The sequence below is a fragment of the Solanum stenotomum genome, unplaced genomic scaffold (genome assembly GCF_019186545.1).
Source record: "Solanum stenotomum isolate F172 unplaced genomic scaffold, ASM1918654v1 scaffold15954, whole genome shotgun sequence".
Taxonomy (NCBI): domain Eukaryota; kingdom Viridiplantae; phylum Streptophyta; class Magnoliopsida; order Solanales; family Solanaceae; genus Solanum; species Solanum stenotomum.
The window spans coordinates 59321-71340 of record NW_026023812.1 but is presented as its reverse complement, the minus strand read 5'-3'; the positions used below and the strand labels follow the sequence as shown (position 1 = coordinate 71340).

The window sequence follows — 12020 nt, the reverse complement described above, 5'->3', positions numbered from 1 at the left end:
AAGCCCCAAGGCAATAGAATCACAAATTAACTGAGGCCCTTATCAAGCTGAATTTCAAGCAGAGTCAACATGATTACTCCTTGTTCATAAATAAGTCAGATGCAGGGATCATTATAGTACTTGTGTATGTGGATGATATGTTAGTAACTGGGAGTAGTTTGATGCTAATAGAAGAAACCAAGAAGTCACTACAACAGGTTTTTAAAATGAAGGATTTTGGAGAGTTAAAATACTTTCTAGGCATTGAGTTTACAAGGTCTTCTGAAGGTATACTAATGCATCAAAGGAAGTACACTCTTGAACTTATATCTGAAGTGGGTATGACAGCAGCTAAGCCTGCTGGAACTCCTATTGACATCAATGTCAAACTAACATCCAAGGAGTATGATGAGCAGACAAAGAGACAGCAAGAAGACTCAGATGATCCATTGGTAGATCAAACTATGTATCAGAAGTTAATTGGCAAACTGTTGTATTTGAATATGACCAGGCCAGATATAACCTTCAGCACACAAACACTAAGTCAATTTCTACAACATCCAAAAAAGTCACATCTGGATGCAGCTTTAAGAGTGGTAAGATATCTTAAAAGACAACCTGGACAAGGATTAGTGTTTGCCAGTAATTCTAATGATTTAGTGACTGCTTACTGTGATGCTGATTGGGCCTCATGTGCAATTACTAGAAAGTCTGTCACAGGGTATATGGTTAAAATTGGTAAGTCACTAGTGTCGTGGAAGGCCAAGAAACAAACCACTATGTCCAGAAGTTCAGCTGAAGCTGAATACAGAAGTCTAGCCACTACAGTGTCAGAGTTAATATGGCTACTTGGAATGCTGAAAGAGGTGGGGGTTGAGATTCAATTGCCAGTTCAAATATACAGTGACAGTAAGGCTGCAATTCAGATTGCAGCAAATCCAGTATTTCACGAAATAACTAAGCATATTGAAATTGACTGTCACTTCATACGGGAGAAACTACAGAAGGGGCTAATCAAAGTAGACTACATCTCAACTAAAGAACAACCAGCAAATATCCTAACTAAAGGTCTATCCAGACTGCAACATGATCACCTCTTGTCCAAGCTTGGAGTCTTAAACATTTTTTCACCTCCTAGCTTGAAGGGGAGTGAAGAAGAATGTGAATCAGTTAAGTCGTTAAGGGCAGAAAAGTCATTTTGTAATAGTTAGTTATAACCAACTGAGTTAGTTAGAGTTAGTTTACTGATGTGTATAAATATAGATGTCTTGTAATACTGTAAGTAACACAATTCATTCTGCAATACAAAGAATTTAGAAGCTCCTAGAAGCTCTCTGTAAAAGCTCACAATTGAGCTATTTTGCACTTTATGTTCAAAAATCCCTGTTGTAGTAGTCACTATTACCAGTACGTTTCTCTTGCGGCGGCAACGTGATAATGTGATTTTTGAGCCATTGATGTTGAGCAAAGAAGTCAGGATCATGAGGCCGTGTTACAAGCATCGTGTTGTTGTTATTGTTAACATGATTAATTGAGATTGAATTCTGAAATTGCTGGTACAGAGACTTAAATGGGCATTCTTTCAAAGCTTGAGCAGAGCAAACACGAAACAGAGAGAGAATCGCGAAGAAGACAACTAATTTTGTTGTGACAGTCATATATGCTTTCGTTGTGCATATGTTTTACGACAATAAATACGAGTGATGTAATAAGGTGATTAATGTAGGAGTACAAAATATATATAAGGGCAGAACTGGACCTCTTCCTAATTCTAATTGGTTTCTTACTTGGAACTTAATTAACCTTTTCAAATTCAGTTTAAGTTTTTTTTTTTACTTGGCTACAATGTAGTAATTGGAAATCAAAAGTATTACTATCCATATAAAATTTAGAATTTTCAATTTTAAAAATTAACCTATTAAAAAGAGTACCTCTGAAAGAAAAGAAAAATTAAACGGTAAACAAGAATATGACATTAGATAGTAAAAAAGACGTTAAACTCTTAACAAAAAAAAGTAATAAAGTACATTCACATAAATGCTAAAATATATAGTAGAATAAATAAAATTGATTCAACTAATTAAACTTTTATATTATATAAGATTGGTTGTGTATGAAATTAAATTATCATTTGAAATAATCTAAAAAAAAAAAACCTCTAATTTTTACTATTAAGATTTAAGAGCACTTATACTTTTGAACTACTTTGCTTGTGGGAGAGTATATATTGGAGCTACTTACCTAACGACAAAGATATTTTTGTTCCAAAAATAATATGGAAAGAAAAATTGTTCTATTTCGAATAATTTACTATAAAAAAAATAATATAGAAATCCAATAATATTTTTTTAAAAGAAAAGGTCGAAAAAAGTAAAAACAGAAAATTTGAAAATATCTACTAGCCTCAAAATATATCTACATCAATGGAAGAGAAGAAAAAAAAAACTAGTATTTCTCTTTTAAGTTGAGATTTGTATGGCCATGGCTGCATGGTCCTGTTCAAACCATTCTCCAGCTTCACTCTTCCCTTATCCTTCTAAATTATCCACTAAACCTTTCTTCCATTATTCAATTCTGTATTGCCCTAAAAATTGCTCTTTTTTGGACCCAATTCATGCATTGACAATTGAAGCAGCTAATGAAGCTTTTACAATTGAAGGAAGTTCTTTGGTTTTCGATACCGATTTTGAGGAGAGTATCAATAAAGTTGAGATGTTTGATGAGAATATTGGGTTAGCATTGAGAAGAAAAAAGAGAAGAAAAAGAAGGAGGTGTTGTTATTCAGAATGTTTGGAAATGGAGAAAGGGGATAGGATTTTGAATTCTAAACCCTTAAAAACAGGTTTCTACTTGACCCATAAGGAAGAGGCAAAGTATTCTTGGTACCTTAAGGTACAACTCCAGGATTCATCAATTGAGATTGTAAAGATACTTTTGTTTGTAGGTTAACAATGCTTATTATAGAGAATTAGATGCAGGGGAGGAGTCAGGTAGGGTCAAAAGGGTTCATTTGAATCTTTCGGTGGAAAATTACATTGTTTATTTATGATGGAAGTGATTTTGTACGTATATATAGTAGATGTTGGATTATCTTTGGCTTCTTTGTGTGTTTGCTTCTTCATATTTTGAGTTTTCGTAGTGAAAATTCTTACTCTGCCACTGTTTAGATGTAATTAACTTATTAGTGACATGATTGTGTAAATACTATTTACTACATTGTATGTGGATAGAACTTAAAAACTCTCATTCATATAGAAAGTATGTCTTCTTTGCATTGTTTTAAGAGAGTATAGTGATGATAATCGAGATAGTAATTCATACAATTTGAAATAAATTGAGTAGACGTTTTAATTTGTAGCTTCTTTGAATAAACTGATGGTTTAAGTAAAGATTGTGGAAAAGAACTTGACCAAAAGATTCCTTAGATTGAACAGGTTTATAACTGGTTTTATGGTGTTATTATTTTCTTGCTTGTTTATTTTGTTGTCTTCACTTTATTTGTTCAACTCTTGTCCTAGGAAGAAGCAAGAATTGAGATACTGAGAAAGATGGTTGAAGAAACAAGTGAGATTGACCTGAGTTCAAAGCAACTGGCTAAGGCTGCAGGAATGAGCACACGAAGACTGGATAAGCTCTTGATTAATGCAAAAGAATCACAAAAGAAGATAATTCAATGCTATAGAGGGCTTGTTGTATCTGTTGCAACTTCATATCAAGGCAAAGGATTAAGCTTACAAGATCTAATTCAGGTCCTCACTTTCTTCTCTGTAATTTGGTTTTATTGTCATTGCGATTCTGTTTCCCTTTGGACCGTAATCAGTTATCACCCCCTTTTTCACTGCTAATTACAGGAAGGAAGCATAGGTCTACTTCATGGTGCTAAAAAGTTCAATCCTAAGAAGGGGTATAAGCTTTCTACTTATGCTTATTGGTGGATTAGGCAAGCTATTTCAAGAGCTGTAGCAAACAAGTCTAGAGTTATTAGATTACCGGTAAGCTAATGCATTATAAGGACTTCATTACTCTTAATATTCACCATTGTGCAAGTTTTGCACTTTGTGATATAGTGATGACTGTCAAATTTTGTGATGGTTCTAGTGCAATGGCCATGAAGTTTTGCAGTAGTCTAGAGCTGAACACCAAATCTGCATGGTTTTTTTCTTCATGGACATTTCAGCATAATCATGCCATGAAAATCATAATGATTGCTAAATTAGTTTACTGACAATAAGCCCATGAGGCCAACTTTCTTCATGAACTTTTCTGGTTAAGTAGATACATGTATAGCTAGTTATGATTGTAATAAGTGAAATGCATTGGTTAGTCTGTTATATGCAGGGGAGCATTTCTGAGCTTGTTCCAAAGATTTGCAATGCCAACACTGAATTAAGTAGAAAGCTTCGACGAATGCCTTCCTACGATGAGATTGCAGAAGCTCTTGGTATGGATGTTTCAACTGTTAGACTAGTTATCGAGAGGAACCGAGCACCAATTTCCATTGATCAAATAGAAACTAGCCAAGGCTACATGTCATTGCAGGTTTGTCCCAAGTCTTTGTTGTTTCAACAATTGTTTTCTTATAATAGCATCGCTAATGAGAATTTGTCGCTTATAAGCTGCTGGAAATTGAATTAGTCTTGCCTACAAAGAATAACTTGATAGAACTTCTTATTGAGCTAATGCTGATCAAGCTTGACTTAAACTTACACACGAAAAGGCGCTTGATTAATGAAGAGTAAAAGCTCATGCCTTCCGGTCAAATTTTGAATGTTGCAGAATATCATATCAGGACCAGAAGACACAACACCAGAAGAAAATGTGAAAAGACAAATGATGAAGCAAGACCTGGAGAAGATTCTCCACAATGTGTTATGTGATAGAGAAGCAAAGATTCTGAAACTGCGCTTTGGCCTTAATGGAGATAATCCTCAATCTTTTGAGGAGATTGGAAGAGTGCTTAAGCTTTCAAGAGAAAGGATTAGACAGATTAATTGCACTGCCTTGTCAAAGTTAAGAGAAAGTAGTATGTTAGACAACTTTAAAATGTACATAACATGAAAATATTATGTAAAGACAAGATTTTTTTGTACATTGTTCACAAGAAATATTGAATTGATACAGTAACTATGTAAGATCAACAAACAGTTGATCAATCATGTGAGAACCTTTTCCTTTTTTGGAGCTAACTAAATAAAGAAGAAGAAGAGAGCAAGGAATATATATTACTCCTACTTTCTACTCCCACTAAAACTATGAAAAATCTACTTAGCTGAATGTAAAATGTTTGGTGCGTGACATTGTGTAACAATGAAAAACTATATGATCTATTCATTAAAATAATACAGTACTAAACAAAATGGTACCTTATGAAAACATATGTAACAACCTTGAGTGTAACTCCTAATTATGAATGGAAACACCTAACCTACATGGCATATATACATGATTCCATCATATGATATTTCTGAAGTTTTAAGGCACTGAGTACCTATATGTTGTGTCTCTGACTTCCTTCCCCTATTTTTTTTATGCATTTCATTATATATTTGGTCTGCTTCAAACAAAATGAGAAAAAAGGGTCCGTTCAATAGCATAGCTCTTTCTTTCCCGGTCTCCTTTCGAAGGAGAAGCCTTCACATTCCTAATCAGGTAAGGTTGGATGGCTTTCTTTTCCCCAGCTTGGCGGATCCCATCCCCACACAACAACATTCTTTGTTTGTGCGCCCTTACCGTTCTCGACCGCCCGCGCAACCTCTTCTGAACCGGAACAAGAAAGAGCTCATAACCACTGTGAACAGCTCTCCTCAACTTAAGGCACACCTACTCTTACTAGGAGTCTAGTCTCTCTCAGGTCCAGTTTATTAGAGATAATAGAAAACAATAAACTTTCAACAAGAAGCGTTTGTAGTCCAACGGTTAGGATAATTGCCTTCCAAGCAATAGACCCGGGTTCGACTCCCGGCAGACGCATTTTTTTCCATTTAAAAAATGTCCCTATGAATGAGATCGTTGTCAACACTTGTCATTTTTTGTCTTGTCATGATATGATAGGTTTGTTTGTCAATTTTTGTCTTGATAGGTTTGTCATTTTTCTCATTTTAGTGTAATGTCATAGTTGCGTACCATTTTGTTATTGTGAATTGTGTGGCCAGACGAAGAAAAGGATATCTAATTGGAAATCCACAAAAAAATGTGTTATTACAAATTGTATGCATATATTGATTTTCCATATCTTGGAGGGTGGATATTTGTATTAAAATTTCAAGGCCGAACCCATTGACATCCCCAGAAAGTGAAAGTTGGCACTGACGATGGGTTCCGCCAAATTTCAATAGCATATTTATATGTTCATTCTTTAGTCTATGGTGAAAATTAGATACTGCATTGATGGAACATTCACTTTTAGTAAACACTAATGAGCTACTTAAGAGAGAGAGCTATTAATACTAAATAACACAAGGTTTTCAGAAGAAAAAAAATTGATGCTAGCTTCAAAAGTTTGTTAACTTGGCAACATATACATATTACTATGGTACATGTCAACAGTTAGTCTGACTTATGCAGATTATGAAGAATATACAAGGAAGCAGAAGACAAGAAAATACACACTGAGTAGCTCAATAGATCAGTACCAGTAGCTATAGTCACCATCTTACTCCTCTCGAACATCTTGACAAGAAGGATCATGACAATGACATGTCCCACTTTGGTTTTTAGTTCATCGAGCGAACTGATCTTCATCCATTTTGGCCTCTCCTGTATGGCACCATCAACCGATTTAAGCAAAAGAACTAAACAGACAACACTATACCTACAATCGCACATGTTTCGTGGTTGATGTATGCAAGATGCATTCATATTCATAAGCTTACATGTCACAACACCAATTTCTGGGATTGGCAAACTAGATTAGACTGTCAAATCTTTAACGGTCACATAGAGCATCATAACAGTAATAACAAATAAGTATCAAAGAAAGAATGTAACTAGCTCATTGAAATTTATGCTTCTTATGATTACAACAACTTTCAGCAGTTCGATTAAGTCCTTAATACCAGTTATTATAGCTCTGTGAATACCATAATCTTCAGCAGACTGCTAGAAGGGGTAGATGATACAGTGAACCTTTATAGAGTTTCATTTGGCTCTACCATAAATGCCTATTAAAGTTACGAAAATGATCTGAGTGGTTCATTAGCATCTATTCCAATCAGAACTCCGAGATCCATTGATATCTAAAGCCAAGTATAGAAAAATATTTTGTTGTAGAATCAAGGCTTAAACGTCATGTTTCTTAATACATAAAGGTTAAAAAGCGAACCACATTAGATCATGTGACATGAGTGTGATTCCAGCTTAAAAAACCCTCCTCTAAATAAGTAGTTTTCATTTTGAAAGAGAATCATCAAATTTTCCATCTCCAAATCCCTTTCTCCAGTAATTAAACAGGAAAGATTAAACTGAAGTTTATGAAGAAGGGAACAATATATACTGGAAGTATAAGAACCGCTAAAATTGGTAAACGGAATTGAGAAAGAAATAGAGTACATAAATCAAGAATATCCAGAGTGTGACTACCTTCAGAGCAAACATCCCAAACAAGGAAGACTGCTTGAGGGCACGGTCGGCGGTTGGATGTACATGAGGAGAGACATTAGTTATGAACAATCCATACAATCCCATCCCAAATATTAACATCACGGTCCCAGCAAGATAAACATCTGCATTACAAGGATAATAAACTCAAGAACAGAAAACGAAGATATTACATGTTTAGAGGTAAGTGATGAGGTACTATAACACCCTGTAGATTGACATTTTAGTTGGAAATTCTGCAACTTCTATATGAGCTACAACTGAATACTCTTTCACGATCACAACCTCTATACAACTAGGCCATGGCTCCCACAGCAGTATTGCAACCAAAGTAAAAGTACTTCCTGGATAATTTACAAGACAACCGGAGGAACTTTGCAATAAAACAAAGTTAAAGTCACTTTAGGAAGATTAGAAAAGGATTTTTTATCCATCGACTGAGTGACATTTTGGATAAATACCAAAATAAAGTGTTAAGCTTCTTCTCGACTGATAAATTTTGCTTATAATCTTCCACTAGAAAGTGATAGTAAGGTAAATGACTCAGAAAATCTAGATAATTTAGCAGCAAATGACTCAACATTAGGGAACTACTAAGGCAGGTTAGAATAGGATACTGTGGTGCACAAATAATTTCAAAGTGGCCATCAAAAGATAGATGCATGAAGTTACATTTAAATGCAACCGACAGATGTCTCCCCTATACTGAGATGCTAGTCTATTTCAAATTTCCGACGACAAGCATGATGATCTTAAATAGAATCAAGATTATTCAAAAACTCACCTATAGCTTCAACCAATCGTAGAACCATTTGTCCTGTGTGAATTCCATTGACACAGCTCGTCCAATAAACCTTGTAAGCATCAACAATGTAGACACAACCCTACCAAACAGAATTTAACTGTATAAACAACTGATAGTACCGGTAAAAGTGGAATTATTTCCTGTCTTGATGATGTCATGTAGTAGAAGGGATAGTAAGAAGAAGCACATTAGTTGAGGACTAACTGTATGAAGCAAAATCAATGTTTTTACACATCAAAACACTAGAGAGAGAGGCTTTTAGAAGCAATAATGTACCTAAATAAACAATCGATTGAGGATAACAGTAATGCACATAATAAACTATAGACTGATAATCAACTGATATTTTAGAAGTTAAGATAGAGTTTCCAAACAGATTGAGGACGAATGGTATATTGCATCTGTAATTTCATCATTTAATTATTGGTGCTTTTAGCTAGTGATAGGCTGATAGATAACGATATCTTGAAATGCAGGAGAACGAGCTCCAATAAGACTTTGGTAATGGATTAGGAAAAACTGACTCCCAAAATACTGTGTTTTCTATTAATGCATGATGTATGATAACAGAATTACAATAGACTAATATTAGTCTGGTTCTCATCAAGCCATTTTTATCATATATTGAATCAAAAGATAACTCCTGATGTTGTTTGAAGCAAGAAGTTTTTCTATAGCCAATCACCCTAAAGCATCTATAAATCATTTTGAAATTATCAACATTTGCGGTCTATAGGTTATTTGTGGTCTATAAAACAACAAGTGCACTAATGTATCCAAGTTTGTGCCTTAATTACATCCTCAAACAGATGTCCTGCATCATAAATTTCACCAGGAAACACAAAGATATAAAATTTAACCACATATAATAGATGATACTCATATATTTTCATACTACAAATTTAAAAAATAACGGATACTTGAATAAAGGAATTACATTGAGGAAGCAGAGCAAAGAGCCAGCCAACGAACCTCCAACAGCAAGGAGTGCCAGAAAACGAAAGTCAAATATTGCCTGTTCAAATATAGATAAGCAGTGATCAACAGATATGTGAAACATACATCAACATTCCAGTCATATTGAACAGATACTGAAATTATAACCTTAAATGTCAATTCTTGATACCATCTTGTAGTGATTCTATGTTTTGAGAATATGGACTTGAAACTCACCTTTCATGAAACCATTGTTAGAACTTCTGCCACTGCACTAAATAGTTTTCGCTTTGCTTATATCACTTCCATGGGCATATCATATTCTTAATGTTATGAATCCAATTGTTTAGCTGGATACAACTCTTTAATCTTGTTTTAAGCTATTATGTTGTGATGTTCAAATACGCTATACCAAAGTTGCTACAATCTGAAGCTTGTAGATACAGTATTTTAGCCCCCTTTAAGTTAATGGATTCAAAATTAAATAGCTTATAGTACATATTAAATAGATTTCTTAACACAAAGTGTTTGAACCAAAGTTACTAATTTGATGTAATCCATACCTACACACTAGCTTTGCCCTTGATTAAATAAACAAACACATAGTAGAAATAATAAGTAGCAAGCTTGATTAAATAAACAAACAAATAGCAGAAATAATAAGTAGCAAGAAAGGCATCAAGGGTGTGGCCTAATGGTTGAGAGTCATGACGACTCACGTTCAAATTCCGGTGCATACAAAAAAAAATACTAGGTGATCCCATTGTTCTAACGTTATGGACAGAGTTATCTGGTACCTATTGCCGATGAAAGATGTCGGATATTCCGTAAAATTAGTTTGAGGTGCGTAAGAGCTCATATAAAAATAAGTAGCAAGAAAGAAGAACAAAATCAAATTTGTACCCTTTCAATGGTTGATTCCGTGTGCTGAACAAATTTAACAAGTGGGTTTCCATTGGGATTTGCCATGTATCCATTTTGAGGGGGTTTAGAGGAATCAACAAAGGGCGCTTTTGGTGAAGATAATATACTCCCAATTTCTGTGGACGATGATGATGGTTCGTGAGAAGGCATAGCTGATGAAGATGATGCAAGTATAATAGGTAATCGTCTGTAGTTTCTTCGAATTTGAAGGTTAGATATGGAAAAAGGCACATGGGTCAATGAAACTGAAGTCAGTGCAGCCATTGAAGATGATCCAAGAGAGAAACTGAGATATTTTTTTTGTGAATAAGAAAGAGTTTAGAGTTGGAACTTGGAAGTATTATATCTCTAAACTGAGGAAATGCCACTTGGTTTGTAGTCCTCTGGGGGACCAGCTTGGACTAATTTAGATTACAGTACTAATCACTCCACCACAATTAAATCTTTTTTTTCTGATTGTTTAATTTGTTTATCTTTTCGGTTTTTATTACTACGGCATGGGCCAAGGTTCAAATTTGTGAAATGGTCCAAACTTGCATCTAAATTATGTGAACCATTAATCTACGATTGGGGAAATTTAAATTCTTTCGCATTTGTAAATATAATATTGGATTTATTTTATATAATTTAAAGGGAAATTTAAACATTCTTTCCAACTCCAAAATCTTAAACTGAAGTTTGAACTATTTCAAACTTTTGAAATGCAGTTGTGTGCGATGGATCAGCATTTCAGCATTTGCAAATACTAGATTGTATCATTAGTATTTGGAATTTCAGTATTTTAACACATTAATCACTAGGTCTAGACGTGACGAAAAAAATTGTGTAATGAAGTGAACTTCAATTATTATTTTTTAAATCTTAAAATTTGAAATATATATATTTTCAAACCAATTTTCATAAGTAAATTTGATAATTATGAGGTTTCAAATTCAAATTCTGACATAAGTAAAAACACTATATAACTTCTTACTCGACTCGATATACCTATTCCATGATATTATAAGAGGGGGAAAAAACAGAGTTCCATGTGGAAATTTTTGGAGTTCTTATAGTTTACATTCAAATTGAAGCCCATGAAAATTTGGGAAAACAAGTCTATCTGCTGATTACAAAACTAAGAAAATGAAATTATGATATGATATCATGATATGGAATAATGAGATAAAATTGAAGGTTTGTTTGGACATGCGATATAGAATTTTTGTGTTGTATATTTTTTCATAAACATAAAAATCTCATAAGTTGTAAAACTATTAAAATAGCCCCAATTGTTTATTCAATCTTATCAAATAAACAAAAAATTATAAAATCGCATAATAAATTATTACAAAGTTATTTGTTCTCCACTTAAGTAATTGTTTCATCTAACTTTAATTTAATAAAAAAAATTGAACATAAATTGTAGTGTACTAGTCTTTAATATAATCCTCCCACATAGTACGGACAATTTCCTCACGTTGAACTTGCATTTCTCGATCATGTGACCGAGAAGATGAACCAACATTGTTACTTTGAGCCATTTGTTGGTCAATATCCTCCGCAACTATATCTTCATGTTCATGGACCATAAATATTTCATCACTACTTTGATATTCTTGCAAATAATTATGTAACACTGCACAAGCTATGACAATTTTCACTTGTGTATCAATATCATAATGGTTCATGCCTTGTTTCAGTATTCTAAATCTATTTTTTCAAGCTCCAAAAGTCCGTTCAATCACATTGCACAGAGATGAATGCCTATAATTAAATAGTTCTTTGGCATTTTGAGGCT

At 33.9% G+C, this 12020-nt stretch overlaps 2 protein-coding genes and 1 non-coding gene across 3 annotated transcripts; 2 read left to right on the top strand and 1 right to left on the bottom strand.

The window, feature by feature from the left end:
• Positions 1-2420: 2420 nt before the first annotated feature.
• On the top strand, positions 2421-5103 carry LOC125850309 (RNA polymerase sigma factor sigD, chloroplastic). The gene is made up of 5 exons (XM_049530161.1): positions 2421-2871; positions 3498-3728; positions 3831-3971; positions 4318-4518; positions 4756-5103. Exons 1-5 carry the CDS (start codon positions 2455-2457, stop codon positions 5035-5037), a joined length of 1272 nt encoding a protein of 423 aa, XP_049386118.1. The 5' UTR covers positions 2421-2454; the 3' UTR covers positions 5038-5103.
• A 774-nt stretch (positions 5104-5877) lies between these two features.
• TRNAG-UCC (transfer RNA glycine (anticodon UCC)) lies at positions 5878-5949 on the top strand. The gene has a single exon. It is a non-coding gene; the product is annotated as a tRNA-Gly (tRNA).
• Positions 5950-6509: 560 nt separating this feature from the next.
• On the bottom strand, positions 6510-10552 carry LOC125850310 (uncharacterized). Its single transcript, XM_049530162.1, has 5 exons — positions 10220-10552; positions 9318-9395; positions 8360-8459; positions 7558-7700; positions 6510-6735 (listed from the first exon to the last, which is right to left on the bottom strand). Exons 1-5 carry the CDS (start codon positions 10502-10504, stop codon positions 6526-6528), a joined length of 816 nt encoding a protein of 271 aa, XP_049386119.1. The 5' UTR covers positions 10505-10552; the 3' UTR covers positions 6510-6525.
• Between the last annotated feature and the right edge of the window lie 1468 nt (positions 10553-12020).

Excerpts from the sequence above, each read along its gene's own strand:
- LOC125850309 (XM_049530161.1), top strand. The coding sequence starts at position 2,455 with ATGGCCATGGCTGCATGGTCCTGTTCAAACCATTCTCCAGCTTCACTC. Across the intron at positions 3,729-3,830 it reads GCTTACAAGATCTAATTCAG|GAAGGAAGCATAGGTCTACT; the intron begins GTCCTCACTTTC and ends TGCTAATTACAG. Across the intron at positions 4,519-4,755 it reads AAGGCTACATGTCATTGCAG|AATATCATATCAGGACCAGA; the intron begins GTTTGTCCCAAG and ends TGAATGTTGCAG.
- LOC125850310 (XM_049530162.1), bottom strand. The coding sequence starts at position 10,504 with ATGGCTGCACTGACTTCAGTTTCATTGACCCATGTGCCTTTTTCCATA. Across the intron at positions 8,460-9,317 it reads CTTTGCTCTGCTTCCTCAAT|GGTTGTGTCTACATTGTTGA; the intron begins GTAATTCCTTTA and ends TCTGTTTGGTAG. Across the intron at positions 6,736-7,557 it reads TTGGGATGTTTGCTCTGAAG|GAGAGGCCAAAATGGATGAA; the intron begins GTAGTCACACTC and ends GGTGCCATACAG.